General features: G+C 32.2%; 2 protein-coding genes and 1 long non-coding RNA gene across 3 annotated transcripts; 2 read left to right on the plus strand and 1 right to left on the minus strand.

Annotated features, from left to right (window-relative positions):
- Positions 1-4,248: 4,248 nt before the first annotated feature.
- On the minus strand, positions 4,249-6,775 carry LOC148619331 (uncharacterized). Its single transcript, XR_015921573.1, has 2 exons — positions 6,237-6,775; positions 4,249-5,163 (listed from the first exon to the last, which is right to left on the minus strand). It is a non-coding gene; the product is annotated as an uncharacterized LOC148619331 (long non-coding RNA).
- A 183-nt stretch (positions 6,776-6,958) lies between these two features.
- On the plus strand, positions 6,959-17,511 carry LOC148619332 (crustacean calcium-binding protein 23-like). Its single transcript, XM_088579097.1, has 2 exons — positions 6,959-7,744; positions 17,378-17,511. The coding sequence occupies exons 1-2, from the start codon at positions 7,347-7,349 to the stop codon at positions 17,388-17,390; spliced, it is 411 nt and encodes a 136-aa protein (XP_088435223.1). The 5' UTR covers positions 6,959-7,346; the 3' UTR covers positions 17,391-17,511.
- LOC148619333 (calcyphosin-like protein) lies at positions 14,795-18,379 on the plus strand. Its single transcript, XM_088579095.1, has 3 exons — positions 14,795-15,491; positions 15,807-16,177; positions 17,378-18,379. The coding sequence occupies exons 1-3, from the start codon at positions 15,430-15,432 to the stop codon at positions 17,605-17,607; spliced, it is 663 nt and encodes a 220-aa protein (XP_088435221.1). The 5' UTR covers positions 14,795-15,429; the 3' UTR covers positions 17,608-18,379.
- Positions 18,380-18,788: the final 409 nt, after the last annotated feature.

The following is an 18,788-nucleotide window of genomic DNA, read 5'->3' on the forward strand; positions in this document are numbered from 1 at the left end:
AGATAAAAGAGCTATGGAGTAATAATCTTATCAAGATTGTCCATCTTAATGACTGTTTATCACCTTATCAACGAGATGTAAGGCAAAGAAACTTGCGAACTGATTCTGATTATCGGCAAGCATTGACAAGATTAAAGTTATTTTCCAACTCTTTTTTCCCGTCCGCGATTAGACTTCGGAACAATTTGGAATCAAATATGCGTAATCTTCCAACCATTTCTAGATTCAAAAAAGCAAACCGATTTGAAATATATAATAAATCTCCTACTTATCATTTCACAGGTTGTAGATTATATAATATTCTACACACGAAACCTAGACATAGGTGTAGTGCCCTGAATGCAGATCTATTCCGTGTTAATTTTGTGAATGATCCGAGTTGTGTCTACGGCTGGGTGGTTGAAGATGCCATACATTACCTTTTGGAATGCCCATTATATTTTGAGACACGAGAACAATTGAAAAATAATACTGCCTTTTTGGAAATGAAACCTTATCCGATGATTTAAACAAAGATATTTTTAAATCAGTTCAATTATTCATAAAACAATCAAAGCATTTTGACATAGGATGATCACAGCAAGCAATTTTAACTTCATCCTGTTAATATTTCCCATATTTTCACTCTTTTATACTCTTTTTTATAGTTCAGATAACTATTGCCACATATATTGAAATGACAAGTTCATCAAATATGATAACATATATACTGTTCTTGATTCAGTTTTGTCACAATTAGTTGTTTACATTGTATATTATGTTTTATTGCTGACGTATGTTCACAAAATATTTGTAATTGATTATGAGGAAAGGACCTTTGTAAGTTGGTATAACTTATGTCCGATCCTATTGCCTGTAAATTTTAGCAATAAATATGTTTAAACTAACTCTTATGAGGCTGACTTTATAGCTGATCTGATCCGAAAGAAAGAATATCGTTTAGCTAGATCCTTTAATCTCAGTTTCCGCTATATAGATGACGTATTATCTTTAAACAATCCTAATTTCTGGGATTTGATACATCGCATATACCCAAAGAATTTGAGATAGAGGATACTACAGACACTGTAAAGTCAGCCTCATATCTTGACCTACACTTAGAAATCGATGGTAAAGGAAAACTATTGACCAAACTTTACGACAAACGTGATGACTTTTCATTCAAAATTGTCAATTTTCCTTTCATCTGTGGAAACACCCCTTCGGCACCTGCGTATGGAGTGTTCATATCACAGCTCATACGTTATGCCAGAGCTTGCCGAAACTACGCAGACTTTTTGTATCGCGCTAGAACTCTAAAAAATAGGCTTCTGGAACAGTGTTATGTTGCTACAAGATTGAAGTCATTACTATAGAAGTTTCATGGTCGTCATCATGAACTCGTGGACCGTTATGGTGTATCCATCTGCACCATGAAAACTGATTTATGATTTATTCAACGGACCATAGTTTTCCTTTCCTCGTTTGTCTACACAGGACTTGACTTTTTATGAGCAACTCGGCGGGTGTTTCTAGAAAAGCAGAGGACGCTTACCCTACCGGTGCACCTGGTCCATGCTCCCAGTTTTTAGTGGAGTTGCTCATTTACTTTTGTTACTTTGTATGTATTATTTTAGTTACTTTATATTCTTTGTTGTGTATGTCTGTTTTCTATGTCTGGTCTTTGTCCCTGGATTACATTCTTTTGATTACCGCTATAACTTTGGTTCCCTTGTTTACTCTTTAATTGTTATTAAGGTTTGACCAGAATCTGCTTTAGTGTTGTTCAAATAGTTGAGGGCATTCAGGGTCATTAATTAATTATATAAGACCAGTGTTATTGTAACAAATACGAAATTGTGTGTAATGGATAGTTTTTTGTTACAAATGTTAATAATTATTCATATATTTATTCTTATTTATTTATTATTTTTTTTGCAAGTTGGCAGAACAAGCTGCATATTTTGCAGTCGAGTAGCTTTTTAATTAATCAAAATTGTTGAGGTTATGCATTAGGCATATTGGTCACCCTGTTCCATTTGGATTTGCACTTGTTCTATGCTGGTTTTGAACACTTTCAGTTTCCTTTATGTGGGATTTTGTATCAAAATAATAATAATAAAAATAAATATATAAAGAAGTACCTGAAAACTTTTGAATAGAGTATCATAAAAGAGAAAATCGTTGCTGTTTTCTCTGGTTTTTTTTAATGTTCTATATTGTATTATCTTTAAGTGCTTTGATATTGTCAAATCAGCTTTTGTTTGTATACTTTTTTAGTAGTTATAGTTTTGTGTATGTGAGGGCCTCACGGAAGATTAGCTTGTAGACTAACTGCGTAACCCTCTTGAAATAAAGATTTTATTATTATTATTATCTATTAGGTTGGTTGCTTCAAACCTTTCACCCTTGAAAATTGTTAAATCTATGCAATTTACTGAGGACTTAAAAAACGTACATGTAAAATCCCCAAAACTAGGATTTTTAAACACAATACGCCATCTTTATAGCAGATACTGAGGTAAAAAAATCTGGCTTAACGATATTTCTTCTTTTGGATCAGACCAGCCATGCATTCAGACTAATAAGAGTGAAGTAATAGGTCAGCGAGAAGGAATGTCGACCGTCTGTTGCCAAACGCATCTACCATGCTTGACAGATATGTAAAAAAGGCATTTTGGCGTCTTCATCGGCTTATTTCGTAAAAACAGTTCCAATGTTTTTTGTGATTATAATGATAAAATACCAGCTGTAAAAAAACATTCATTCGTAATTCTGAAAGAACTAAAAATATCCCTTTTCTTAGATTCTGTTTGTGAATTGGTTTTATTTGATGACGACTGAGACAGGGAAGCTAAATCGCAATCCTAAAAAGTACAGTTTGCAGTAAATTTGCTCATTTTAGATGGTTTTTTTATAATATAGAATTAAACACTGAATTTAGCGAAAAGGTCTTTAGAATATTTATATTGTACATAAATGCTGCCATCTTTTATAACAAAAATGACATTAAACAAAGTCTTATAATATATAGATAGGAAATGTATAACATTAACACAAGACGAATAACGTGAGAACAATGCTTGACTGCCAATGGATTTGAGGAGTGAGTTGTAGTAAAATATTCTCATAATGCCACTTCTGATGACTGCGTTATTCATCTACAAGCTGATATGGTTTGTTTTTGGCAAACCCATAAAAGTATATGAATGCATCTATCCCAGTGTGAGGGAGATAGTTTAAAAAGATGTTTTTTTTCCACATAATTTGCAAGACAAAGTTTTCAGTTATTTAAAAAACATTTTGGAGTCACTGGGCTCTTAGAAAAATTTTGTGGCCAATAGAAATTAGAAAAAAAGTTTTTATTCATTTTCTGCAGATTTATTTCAAATGTTCGACAAATAATAGAGAATACCAAAACCAAGAAATTTTATAAGTAGTTGTAGCCCGGTGACCAAGACCACATTTTGGAAAATTTAATCGTCATAAATTACATGCGGCTATATCAATCGATTACAGAAAACCTCTGATTTAATTTAGATTGGTCGTCAAATTGAAAAATGGTGCAATTTTTTATTACTCGAGTTCAAATTTCACAACCCCCAAAAATGCCATTTTTGTTGTCGATGTTCATTTTGTTACATGGCAACAAATGATATTATTGTAAAATCATTTAACATTATTTTCTCATTATTCTGTTAGTCTCTAATACATCTTCTTATACTGCAATATTAGTGTCTGAATTAAATTTTATTAAATCATAAATTCAGTCTTGTACTGATAAGTACAATTCTTTGTACAGAAGAGTATAACTTTCAAAACTACCAATGCTGGTTATCAGATTTGACGAAAATGTATAGTAAATATGTTGGATAGTATCAACATTTTTTGACACAAATATATAAAAAATAAAAAAAAACCACTCATTTTGATCATTTCGTGTATATGTAGTAGGTTTATAATATAAAGTTATTTTGATCACTCCAGACCCTTTCTTTCATCAGAAACCTTTAAAAAAAAAAAGAAAATGTATAAGTTTGAAAACGTCAAAACTGGAGCTCGAAAAAAGCATTAAGCTTTAGTTTAAGTGAACTATTATTTTTAATCTTCAAAACGCAAAGACTATGGCCATGAATATGTATATCATGCTGTGCACTATGGTTAGAAGTATATTGTCCGTAAGAAATATTGAATAATAAGTAAATCAACTACATGTATACTGCTCATATATTACAATAAGGATACCAATCCCGTTCGAGCTATATACTGTTTTTATGTTTTATTTTATTTGATCAAACTTGAATATTATTCTATATCAATACCTCTGATAATTTGACTGGAAATTGCTCGTTTGCAATGCTTTGGTTGGCAGTTAACCATGTTCGGATGTATACAGAAAAAGTATGATAAAATAAATATACTGTAAATTGCTCAAATGTTGAAATAAAAAAAACTATCTCATATGTAACGCAAAACTAAGTTTCTGTATGTATATTTTTGAACAAAACTATTGCAAAGTAGATGGGCACAACAGCAAAGTAACAAGAAATCACCGAACATTTTCTGTTAAAAGTTAACAATGAGCATACTGTGTATAGGAAAACTTAGCTTTTAAGATACATGTCGAATGTTTAAAACGGGGTCAAAGTTTACTTTTTTGAAAATGATTTATATAAAATTTAAGGCAAATAATGAATGCAGGGAGTAAAGCGTTTGATGGTCATACATTTTACATGTACATGTTATTCCATTTCGGTATTACATTCAATAAAGAAAAAAAACATTTGTTATCAAACAAAAAAGGGTGGAAATCCAACTTTTTTATAGAAAGTCTCTGTTTCCACCTGAAAAGCTGATTGAATGCTTGAGAACACACACAATGACATCATTGCCATGAAATCGTGGGTCGTTACCGTGTATCCATCTGCACCATGAGAACCGATTTTTTTCAACGTGTCATAGTTTTCCTTTCCTCTTTTGTCTACCCCTGACTTGACTTCAATTTTATTATTATTATTTTGACAAACTGCATGCCAATTTTCAGCTGCATGTTATGAAGTGAAATTAAAATCCGTTAATATGCGACTTTTTAAAGGTTTATAAACGGACTATCGATATCGAAGTTCGAATCAAGGTCACGCGAGTTTTAGGAGACTTGTATCCTTAGTTAGTTCCATTTACGTGCTGAAACAGATATTCAAATCAGTTAATATACAACTGCTTGTTGAAAATATATTAAATCTGGCAATTAAAACAAATCCTCATTTGTTCATCAAGATTTTGGTCACAGATTGCTTAATGCAATTTATCAATAACCTTTTTACGGATGAAACTGAATTAAAATACAAATTGTTTTGTTCTTTGACTAGATTTCAGAAGAAAATTCAGACAAAGTATGACAAATGAGCGTATTATGCTTTTTCGTATTCTTAACTTATAATAAAATAACGGAAAAACTGAGAAAAAAAACATTAAAACTTGTTTGCCGTTTTGAACTTTAATTTCACACAGTACATTGGTGTGAATATCTTCCATCCTGTGTACTCTTTGCTTGAATTTCGATATTTATTGTTATTAATTTGCACATCTGTCATTTTTGTTTTGCGCGTACTATATTATATTGTACAGGTAAACCCTATATGGGTGATTTAAATGCATTGCTGTGTCGTAGTAAACATTGAAACAAATTAACTGTTTTGTAAATATAAAAAAAAATTTACAAATTGAATGTTCATTTTTTAACTTTTTTTCAATGAACGTATGTTTTCATGTTTGTTTTGCTTTCCTTACTAAAAAATGTTTCCATGTTTTATAAGCCAAACATTACCTGAACAATCAATATTGTAATTGCGTCATTATGCGATTCCCACCGGTTGATTCCAGAACGAGCGTATTCAATCCGAGGAAAGCTAATTTATATTTTCTTTATGTGCGCGCAAAAATTCTTCCATGTAAGTTCAAAATCAGAGACAAAACAAAGTCCTCTGTGCAACTGATCCAGGCTTCCAGTTTTTAGTTGAGTCCGAGTTGCTCATTTACTTTTGTTACTTTGTATGCATTATTTTGATTATTTCGTGTTCTTTGTTGTGTGTGTCTGTTTTCCATGTCTGCTCTTTGTCCCTGGGTTACATTATGTTGATTTCTTCTAGAATCTTGATTCTCTTGATTACTCTTTAACTTGCATTATTATTTGAAGTTAAAATTCAATAAGCCATTTGTTTCACCTCCAGTTTGAAGATTTAAGGTTAAATCATCACCTGTCTGCCCTGTCCACAATTTTCCATTCAAATGTAGTCCTTAATGTCCCGTCATTACATTATTTAATCTTCGGAGAAAACGAATCTCTCCATAAAGTCATCAGTTAAGGTCCTAAACATCATGAACTTTGCTCTGTAAGAATTATAACTTTGAAATTCGTATGGATGATGTGAAGGACTACGCCAGGAAACGGTAAAGCGAAATAAACAGCCTGTGAGGTCTTTCATCTTGAAATATATGAGTGTTCTAAGTAGATCAATGATTTCCAATACTACATCAATTTTTTTTAAGATCCCATGACAAGTATGTTGTTGTACCTGCATACGTTTAGCCCAAACAAATTTGTTGTCTGCAAGACGTATTACTTCATCGTTGGATATAGAAAATACCACAGTAGCACTACTTATACAGCTTGGTTATCCCATGCTCTCTTTGTTATGTGTGTCTATTTTCTTGATCTTGTCGTAATATTTGTAAAAATACACAGTACATTTAATTGAATGACAGCTCTAAGTATTATTTATTGATTTTACGAAGGTTTTTTTAATCATTTTTGCTATACTTAACTCATCTACTTATGAAAGATGTATGTATATATTTGACGACAAAAAATAACAGTGAAATGTATCAATAAAATATACAGGTAGACAAACTTTAATTTTCTGTCAGGTAACAGCTTGGAGAAGATGCTATAATTATCGGGAAATAGAACCATATAACGGTAAAATAAAATAAAAAAAACGACATATCAATGTACTGCATGCCATTAATTATGCATCCGATTTAAACAAAACCGATCCATTAACCGAGAAGAGAGATAATTTGGCTTCGCAAACATTCATTTTGTGCCATTACCAAACAGAATAATTTACAGTCAGGAGCTCTTTTACATAAGTTATTGTATCAAACGAAACAAAACGAGTGTTTGTTGTTTAAACAGACTATTGATAATCCTTCTACAGGAAGCATGTCATGTACACAAAAGCCATCTAGCTTCATATGGAACCCCACGAGATATAACCTATCATAATATTCCATCATGGGTTATAAAGTATGAAAAATCTAAATCGTCGATATTCGTTAAATTCTTAAGTATTATCAGAACTAAGATGTCTAACAAAACAGAGACTGTGAACATGTTGATAGGAGCTTTACGTCAACAGTGTCTGATGAAAGGATATAATGGTATCCGACAACTCGGTATGGTGTTCCGAAAGATGGATATAGATTTCTCCAAAGGCATTGTTTATCCGGAATTAAAGGTTGCCTTGGATAACTATGGACTCAAAATGTCAGAAGGATATCTGAAGACACTTTTTAACGCTCTTGATAAGGACAATAACGGGTGGATAGACTTTGCTGAACTGATGAATGCTCTAAGGTCGCCAATGAATGATAGGAGAGTTAGTGTTGTTATGGACGTGTTTGATCATATTGATGTTAACAGTGATGGAGTACTAAGCATTCATGATCTGAGAGGTAAGGCTTGGCCAAACCAGTCATTATGGTAAGGTATTTATCATGATTTTCTGAGTATCTTTCTTTATTGATATTACACCGAAGAACGACTAGAGTGGTCTGAATCATTTAAAAGTTAATTAATTGTCAAGTTAGTTCTTTCTCTTATTAGTGTCGGTTTTCTCTTAACAAAATGCTTTGAGTTTGAATAGACAATTAAAAGAATGTTACCCACTTAAAATTCCAACATGTATTACATTTTGTTGAACATGATCAATTCTAAAGTACGGAATGATTGTATGGTTATATGGGTTTGATTGATTGAGTTTTAATCGATCCAGTAACCAAACATTTAAGTATGGGCCTGTTTAAAAAGTAGGCAGATGTGATTTTTATACCTCAAGATAATCGGAGAATCTGTTCAAATACATTTGTACGTCCTAAAAAACATCGCTTACAGTGTTCATTTCCTCGGATCTGCTATATATCGTGAAATAATTTAATTTCAGAAGAAATGCGCGTTCTGATTGAATAAAAGAAAATGTGTCCATCATCTCATTGACCTAATTTTGAAATGTGACGCTGACGTCATCAACCTTATTTTGCTGATTTACATTTTTAATTTTGATACTTGAATTAAATTATATTGAATGACTGTTATATTTTTGCTATGCGTGTTATTTAGTGTACACCAAGTCATTGAGTTTATTTCCACATAGACCGAAAAAATATAAGTCATTTCTTAAATATTTTTGACTGGTTATAGTGTAAAAATTCTAGCTGGAAATTTTCCCGTACTTTTCTGTGGTAAAATGAAACAAAATGTAAAAACTATCTATATCTGTAGTGGACAACTTTCATTTTCAATTTTATTTCCAATACAGTGTTTATGAGGTGTACTGAAGGATTTCCAATTAAAAAATATTTGGGATTAAGAAATGCATGAATCACTAATTATAAGCTTCTGCCTGGTTTTAAGGCAGAGCTGCACCTAACTACTTGGAATTTTTCTTAGTGTCAGTTTTGTTGGTTGTTTTTAGTTGTTGATAACCTTTTCTGCGTTCTCTTGATTTTTCTTTACTAAGTTTTCTGAATTTTATGGTTTATTTTAAAATAGCACATCGTCTCAAAACAGTGATCTGAATAAAAAAAAGTACAAAAAAGTACAACAGTAAATTCATAGCTTGATCCTCCTTTTATTTCTAATTTGCATATTATTGTGACATTATGTAGAGATTCCTTACCCATTTTCTTGAAAGACCTGTAACCAGTCCGGGGACATATATGTTAATTTTCCTTTTAGTTGCTTTTCGTTGTCATTTTCCTGTTTATGGTGACAATATTCGGAATCATACAGTTGAGAAACACTGAAATTTGTCAGTGATTGTGACCTTAATCTCGAAATTGACATAAAATCACACGATGACAAACGCTACGACATTGATTTTGCCTTTTTACTATTCACTCAAATGAAGTAATTAACCAGTTGCTCCAGGGTGTCCACTTTTATCTTCAATCTCAAATTGCACATCCTTCTGTAGCATTTGCATTTTCAAGTCCGGCTCTAAGTGAGGTTTATGTAAGTAGTTTTAGTTCATTGTACCCCAATCTGACACATTCAATTTTAGATTTTTATTCAAATCAATTTGGATGATTCAAACAGCAAAACATGCCAAACACGGCAGTGTACCTGCCTCATTCATTACATTGTGTTGTGCAATGAATTGATTCCATCAATATGCATGTGTTGCCGTACCCTTTTTTAATTTCATATTTTCTTGACAAGAACATTTGAATTGACGTTACTCAATTGATTTATTTGAGAAAATTTAGTTGTTTGCACTCATCTGTACAAATACTAGTAAGAAAACAAATAGAAAGTTAACACCCACTTAAATGTAGGGACATTGAGTTCTTACATTAGTAATAGAAAGTTTGCTTCTATTTACTTATCGAGACATTGCGTTCTTACATAAGTACGCTGTATTTTGTCGTTAATCATTTTATAATTAAGAACACAAGAACTTGCGTGCGAAATCCTTAATGTTAAAAAAAACAGGTGGTGTTTGAAAAAAGTAAATTCGACATTTAAATGACTACAGTAAGATTGTAGAATACATTATGGTAATTACAAAGCTATGTCAGACCGTTCTCATCCTGAAAACACAGACTTTATTCTTCAATTATTTTGTTTCTTTTGAAACAAGTACTTGATAGTTAGAATTAGCATATTTTTGACTCATTTGTTAATGCTTCTTAAAAATTACCAATATAATTCTTGAGGTTAATCGGGCAAAGGATTGATACTCTTTAGTATAAACTGATGAATTTATGAAGTATTTCATATTGTAAACTACACGCTCGAAAAAGATATACAGAGTCAAACCGATAACTTTATCTACGTGTGTTTGCTATTAAATTATAATGTCGGATACTGCTGCACTTTTGATTCAGATTCTTAGGGAACAATGTTTACGACGAGGACTAGGTGGTATCAGGGGTCTTGGAGTCGTTTTCAGGACTATGGACCTCGATTGCTCGCGATCTATCGTAATGGAAGAGCTAAAAATTGGATTACAGAGATTTGGGTTACGCATGGCGGACAGTTATCTCAAAACGTTGTTTGATTCTATGGATTCTGATAAAAACGGTAAAATTGACTTTTTGGAATTCATGAAGGCTTTAAGACTACCTTTAAACAATAAAAGGATTGATGTTATCAATGAAGCTTTTGATAAACTTGATATCAACCACGATGGTGTTCTAGATGTTGATGATTTGAAGGGTTTGTATTGTATATTTGTAACATTTGACAAAAATTTAAATTGGGTTGTATTTTTTGGCGTCTTTGTGATTTACAAATCAATAGTGACTGAAAACATGGGATGGTAATTCCTAAAGGAGCGAGTTATAATTTCTCAGAATATGAAAAAAATCTTATTTCTCTAATTGAATTTAAGCTGGGTAACAAGAAAAGGTTCTTAAAGTCAACAGGATGCTTAAAAGTTACTATGACAACAAATCTATGAACTGAGGAAAAGTTATACTGTATTTTTTAAAGTGTCGATTATTGAGTTTACTTCTAAGGATTCTGTATTTTTGCCGAGTTTTGCAACTTGTAAAAGAAAATATTAACAAAAATATTCTCGTATAACGTGGGTATCTGTTTTGAAAGAATTATTCCTTATGTTGCTCATTGTTGTAAAAATAGATTTTAAAGGTTTTGATTCGGCAATTTTTCCTAAAGTTCCATGTAAGTTTTTCCCGCAATAAAACATCTAATCAATTTTGAAAAGATTCAATGCGTCTTTTATTTAAATACTTTAATAACCATTAATACTGAAATGCATTGTTTATATACTATTCTACTGTAGAGGGTGTTTTGCTACTCAACAGTGAGAAAATACAAAGACAAAGGTTTAACATGATATCATGGCTATGTGATCTTCAATATCAATTCAATGTTTAAATTTAGACCATTTACCATCAGTTTTCATGGCGCAGATGGATACACCGTAACGATCCACGAGTTCATGATGTCGACCATAAAACTTTTGTAGTGATGACTTCAATCTTGCAGCAACATAACCCTGCTGCACAAGCCTATTTGTTAGAATTCTAGCGCAATATAAAAAGTCTGCGTAGTCTCAGCAAGCTCTGGAATAACGTATGAGTTGAGATATGAACACTCCATACACAGGTGCTGAAGGGATGTTGCCACAGATGAAAGGAAAATTTACAATTATGAATGAAATGTCATGACGTTTGTCGTAAAGTTTGGTTAATAGTTTTCCTTTACCATCGATTTCTAGGTGTGGATCAAGATATGAGGCTGACCAGTGTCTGTAGTATCTTTTATCTCTTTCACAATTTGTTCCCATTGGAATGCCGACCGTTTGTTGAAAAACGCGTCCACCACACTGGACAAATATGTTGTCGATTAAAAACTTCAGCATTTTGTAAACATCTTCTTCTGTATATTTGGAAGATGATTTGGAATTGTTTCTTACAAAGTATTAGGAATCTCTACCAAGAACTATATGTTACTCTTGCATATATTCTGCTCTCTGTTATTGTGCCAAATCTTTGTGGCTTACTGTGTTGTAAAGCTTAACTTCTATTTGTTACTTCAATGCAATTATGAGGTAGTTATTGTAATGCCAAAATATGGGTTTCTTTTTCACATGTGATTTTGCGATAAACTTTCAATTAGTAACTAGCATTTTTCTTTGATATTTTATCGAAAGGAATAGCAATAAAAATAATTTAAGACTCTTTTTGTAAACCAATACTCAAATGATCCATTTCAAGTAATTGGCCTCCAATATTTGCAATATTGGTTTTGTCCACTAAGAGAAGTAAAAAAGTAAGTATGCAGTAAATCCCTATTTTGAGCTAATGCAAATTCAACTCTATCGACAAAAAAAAATACCAAAGTTCATGCCTTATTAATAAAGGTCTGATACTTGAAAATTGGGAAATATTGGGAAATAATTCAAACAAGCTTGTTCAATATTTATCGCTACAGGGAACATTCCCCAACCCATGCAATAATCTTATTTTATGGCATAGACAGGTTACGTTGCTTTTATTGAAATCCAACGGAGTGTCAGCGACGCCCTATATATGTAGAAAGTTTTAACCTGTGTAAATGGCTCGAAATCACTTTGTCAGAAATTTGGAAGTAATCTTTTGACCTTGTAAACGCGGACTTAATTTCATGTTTATGTTTTATCATTATAATATTTTAAAGGAAAAAAAATAAGCAAATATAGATATAAAATTGCACACTTATCATTATAATTGTACAAAGTTCAAGGCTAATACGCAGTTTCAGAAGGAATGCTTGCACATCATCCCCACTAGTTGAGACATAGCCCATAGCAAAGTTTTTGTGGGGCTTCCACTTTCTTTTACGTGGCAATAAACCAAAATCTCATAGCTATGGAATAAACATTTCACAGTTGAACCGTGGCTGTCAAGCACGTGATTTCTAAGTAGAACAAATAGTCAAATAATCTTCTAAGACTTTGGTGTGTTCAACCTTTGCTGATACAATATTACTTCATTACAAGGCTGTGTCTCATCAACCTTTTTTTATTTAGTTTACAACTGGTTAATGAAATATGTTTTGCCATAATGAATCACACTTTTGCAGATGTGTGTAAAGCAATGTAAAGCTATCTATATCTATTTTTTATTATTCGTAATCTTCACTTAATTAAATTTAAAAGTATTTGAATGTCTATACATATATATTTTAACAGAGGATAGCTAGTCTTCAATGCGAAACTCGTACTACTACTAGTATGTGTATTGGCATAAGATTTAATACAAATACCCCTTTTCCCCTTAGGAAACGTTTAAAGTGTTTGTCTTGAGTTTTGTACAAAGAGTTACTGCAGACAAAAAATACCAGAATCGACTAGTCTGAACTTGAAATTAAAGAGACAACTGATAACCTTCACCTGCTTTGGTACAGCACGTTCGAAACTATGACAATCGTAATATTTTTTCATTTGGGAACTTTATGATGTAGCAGAAGTATACATTTCACAGTTGACCCGTTATTGTCGTGCACGTAATTTTCTAAGTAAAGCAAATAATTTTTAACGTAAGTGATATATTCAAGAGTAATCAAGAGAACCAAGATTCTAGATTAAATCAAAAGAATATATTCAAGGGACAAAGACCAGACATGGAAAACAGACATACACAACAAATAACGTAAAATAACCAAAATGATACGTACAAAGCAACACAAGTAAATAAGCAACCCGTACTCCACTAAAAACTGGGACCATGGACCAGTTGCACAGCTAGGGTAAGTGTCCTCTGCTTTTATAGAAGCAATCGTCCAGCTGCTCATAAACAGTCAAGTCCGGGGTAGACAAAAGAGAAAAAGAAAACCATGACATGTTGAACAAATCAGTTCTCATGGTGCAGATGAATACACCATAACGACCTTCGAGTTCATGATGACAACCAAAAACGTTTGTAGTGTTGATTTCAAGGATTGTTTTACAATAATACTTGATCTTGATCTATAAAGCTCAAACTGAGATCAAAGGATCTGGCTGAATGATGTTCCTTTCTATGGATTAGATCAGCAATTAAGTCAGCCTCATAAAAGTGAAGGGATAGATCAGTAATTAGAGGAGTACAATTTGTTCCCATTGGAATGCCTACCGTTTCTTGAAAAATGCGTCATACACACTGGACAAATATATTGTCGATAAAAAAAACCAGCATTTTGAAAACATCTTCGGTATATTTGGGAGATGATTTGGGAATCGTTTTTACAAAGTATGAAAAATCTCTACCAATTACCACATATCTGTATCTAGGTGTACCGCCTTTGTTTGAGTAACAACAATGTATAATGTTTATGAGTCGGGATTTTAACTGAGTATGGGGAATACACGTATAAAGGGTTGAAAAATCATATTTTTTAATGCTATTGTATTCTGACAATAATCTTGAATTGAAGGTTTCCAGAAGATATTTTGATTTTTTCAGGATCCACATTGAATCGTGGTATTACTGGAGACCATATTTTAAAGCTGCATTAGCTGCCAATTTGTTCAGTTTTGATTGTACTGATTTTTTTTCTAATTCAAAGAAATAAGCTTGTAGTAAAGCAATTGAAGCAATTAATGTCGATGATACCTACAGAATATTGTTTTTCTATTCAGGGAAGATCGATAGGTCTGATCTAATTATTGTTCGCCATTACTTCCGAAGATTGCAGACAGGATATTCACCAGGGTTAAAAATACTTTAATATTTATAAAAAAAAAAATAACAATAACGGATACACAGATAAGCACGTGTTTTGTTTTCATTTCATTTCATCTATTTCTTGATTAGTTTTCAAATAAATAATGATCATATTTGAGCCGCATTATATCACAATACGTAAATTTCAAAAGGATCCTTGTATTTTTTTTCTTTTACGGCTTGAGCCCGTCGGTCTTCCTTGCCGTTGAATAACCACTTTCGGATTTGTTATTAAAGAAGCGACCCTTACAGCACATGCGCAGATTAAGGTCACCAGAAGTCACATGCATACGAACTTATCTAAGTTGATTTTTTGTCTTGCAAGACAATAAATATATAGACACCTATTTCATGTATTTAATGCATTTTATGTGTGGATATCTAATGAAATTGTACAGAAAAGTACAATTTAGTGGTAATAATAAAGTTAAGGCATATTTCAACAGAAACAAAAATTTACGAAAATGACAGCTAATGCAGCTTTAAAGAAGATTCAACATCTTTGTTACCGGATTGACAATTTACCGAACCATTAAACCGATTCTCTGATGGTACCCCCGTTTCTTTTTTTATTATTTATTTATTTATTTCTAAAATTTTATTCTTTACTTATTTCATTTTTTTTAAAGTGCGGTAGTTCTTGTGTACTGTTTTGTTCTTATTATATCTGCTTTATCGTCTCCAGTTTTATATGAAATTTGTATTTTATTGTTTTGTCTACCATATGTAATAGGATAGTCTTCGATTCTTGTTTTTAAGTTGAGGCAGTGTCTTCATAAATGTATCAGTACTTTAATATTTACATAGCAGTTTAAAAAAGATCCTTTTCAATTTTGAACATTTGAATATTTAACCTTTTGTCTGCTGTTTGTGTATGCCGGTTTGGTTTGTGTTATTGTATTTTGTAACGACTTTGACAGATGTTATTGACTGTTCTATTTATATATTGTATAAATGCGTAACACTGGACAAATTATAACCGATCAGATCTATATTCTATTGACAAGAGACGGCAGGTCAGTACTTTATTAAAATGCTGTTCAATCAATATAAACGTTATTCCGTTTGCTTTTGTCAAATACAACGTATACCGTTGTCCATTAAACTAGCAATTTACTCCCAATGTCTAATCAATTTTGTTGCAATACCTGTGTTCACTTTTCGCACTACTTGAAAATCAATTCACATTAAATAAAGTATGATATAAAATGTGTATTGATTCCTTTATATGATTGATACTGAAGGATAATACAGAGATTTACTGCAGAATGAACATCTTTACTTGATAAACACAAATGCTTCTTAAAATAGAACATGTATACAAACTATAGGAAAGACATGGCCGGAAGAGCTGTTGAACTCATTGAGAGAATGAGAGAGGGGTGTTTAAAGAGAGGATGTGGAGGGATAAAATTGTTATCAGTTCTGTTCAGGCACATGGACAAAGACTATTCTAAGAGATTGACTAGGAGAGAATTTAACCAAGGTGTTGTAGCATTTGGTATGACAGATATATCAGAGGAGGATCTAGAAGCCCTATTCCAGTTCTTTGATAAGGACGACAACGATACGATTGACTTTGAAGAGTTCTTCCGCCGTCTTCGTCCTCCTCTGAAAAAGACCCGCGAGTCGATAGTCCATGAGTCGTTTGAGGCAATAGATGTTAATAAGGATGGTGTTATTAAGATGGGTGATCTAAAAGGTTTGTGTCTCAGTTAAAGAAAGTCGTTGAACAGTATGAAGACATTAGAAGTTGTTTTAAAATACCTGATTGTTATAAACGGCTTTTTATTTAAAAAAAAAACTATTTCAGTTTATCTCATTTCATTCCGTGAGAACCTGAGTTAGTTGTTGTCTACTTGTATTCTTACTATTTTCATGTATTTCACCTGTCGTCTTTCCTTATTCAATCTGTATTTCATTGTTGGTCACAACCAATCTTCTTTAAATGTAACTATAACATTTCAAACAAAAGCAAGTTGAAGAAATAAAGTAGTGATTATTGCAGATTGTTTAAACACGCAGATCATTAATAGAGAAAAACGCTGCACTATTTTCTGTTAATAATACATGTGTTTATGTTATAATGATTGTACTTATCTTAACGCTTTTTTCTCATATTGCGCTGTACTAACTATATTGATTCATAAATTATATTGGTCTATGATTGATTTTAGGACGTATAACTGCGCTGGTTGCGAATGAAATAAATAACATTACGGGTAATTGAAAATAAAGACGAAAGTATTTATATGTGTAGAGCGGAGCAAACTAATTTGTAATAGAAAGCAATTTGTTGCCCAGCATGTGATGAATATAATGATGCATTATAAAGCATCTTTTTTCTTTGCTATAATCATTCATCTTTGACACAATGTGTAGATACATTGTTCATATGTTGCCTTGTGTAATGACGTGAAGATGTGATAATAAATATTACTGAATCCAATTGGAATGCAATGTAGATTAGAAGAATATTTTATTGTGAAGTGGTACACCATCTTGTTGTATTTATTGAACTGATTATCGTCCTTATATCAATACACTTGTTGAAGACCTTTTGTTTGGTGATCTCTGAAAGTATTTACTATTTTGAATTTATGGTATACGCTGGTGCATTTGTTTCGGTTCACCATATCCGAACTATGTCATCTTTCAAAAGAAATTATCTGTTTGTATAAACCAAGCGTTTCTCATGAAATAGTACTTAATAATAATAATTGTGTAACTCATGAATAGTACCATTACAAAAAGTTTTACTTCTAAGTTTGAACGTTGATTTCTTCATTGAATATATGTTTTAAATGTTCGTAACTTCCAGTTTTTATCTTATGTAGAAGATTGTAGAAGTTCACAACCAATGCTTTTGCTATATTTTCAAATATTTCCTTTTCCGTTGCAGTTTTCTACACTAACAACGCCAAAAATCATCCTAAATATCGATCAGGCGAATGGACGTTAGATGAAACTCTCAGGAGCTTCTTGGACAGTATTGATTCACCCGATGACCCCGATGGAATCGTTACGCGTGAAGAATTTTTAGATTATTACGCTGGCGTGAGTGCTACGGTAGATGACGACTCGTATTTCGTCATGATGATGCGGTCATGCTACGGACTGCCACAACGATAGTCAGAACTGTGATTCCCGCGGATGTTGTTTGTATTTGGCCTGTTTTATATACGACTGGCCGATTAGAATAAATTCATATTCTAGTATTTTTTGAAGGACGTCACCAGATACAGAAAAGAGTTTAGGAAATTGTGATGAATCGAAATGGGAGGAGTTCGACAAAGTACTCTGAATGACAAATCTTTAACTTGTCGGAACTGTAGAGTGTGATAAAGATAAAACTTTTTTAGCTTTAATCTTCTTTGATCTTTCGGAAAATGATAATTAATTTGGCCATTTAAAAAAATTGCTACATTTGTTCAAATTTGAAAATACATCAATTATCACTTGAGAAAATGTTTTATTGTTATATTCAGGTTCAGACGGTCCATGGTATATTTTACATATGATACAACCTTACATTTTAGGCATCATTTGTATCTTTGATTTAAACAATACATATTTTAACGAAGAATGATTTCCAATTGACATCATGAACTCGTTGGTCGTTATGGTGTGACCATTCATCCCCACAATGAGAACCGATTTGTTAACAGTCACTACTCTTTCGTTTAAAACCGAATTCGACATCATACAAGGAACTCGACAAGTAATTCTAAAAAAGCAGGGAATTGCCCCACCGATTTTCCTGTTTCGTACTTCTAGTTTTTGTGGAGTTTGTATTGTTCGTTTGATTATTATTTTCTATGTTATTCTTTTATTTAATTTGTGTTTTATATGGTGTTTTGCTTATATATACCATTAAATGAAACATTTAAAAATAATGCAAGTGGACGACTTAATTTATCTGTCATTGCCAATTTTATCTCGTAATGGGTACAAAACAATTAATCCAGTGTCTGTAAAATGCCATTTTTTCAATTTCCAGAAATAAATCTTACCTTAGCTACTGATTGAAAAAAAAATACTTTGTATTACACTGCAGCAATAGTGAAGTAAAATCGAACTCAGTCACGATTAAATCAGAAAAAAGAATTAATTCCAATCAAAGACGACGGAGACAGAAACAACTACTAATAGCTATAACGCAGAGGAAACTTTAAGTAAACGAGCTACTTTTGACTTTCAGTAACTGCGAGCATTCTTTAAGTGGATATCTCATTTTGTCTATATGGTGTATGTTGAGGTATTCCACGGAGAGAGAAGTGGGTGTAATATTAAATGAATTTAGTATTGTGTTA

Source organism: Perna viridis, chromosome 4 (assembly GCF_037379345.1).
Source record: "Perna viridis isolate PV_CMFRI_1.1 ecotype Kerala chromosome 4, ASM3737934v1, whole genome shotgun sequence".
Taxonomy (NCBI): Eukaryota; Metazoa; Mollusca; class Bivalvia; order Mytilida; family Mytilidae; genus Perna; species Perna viridis.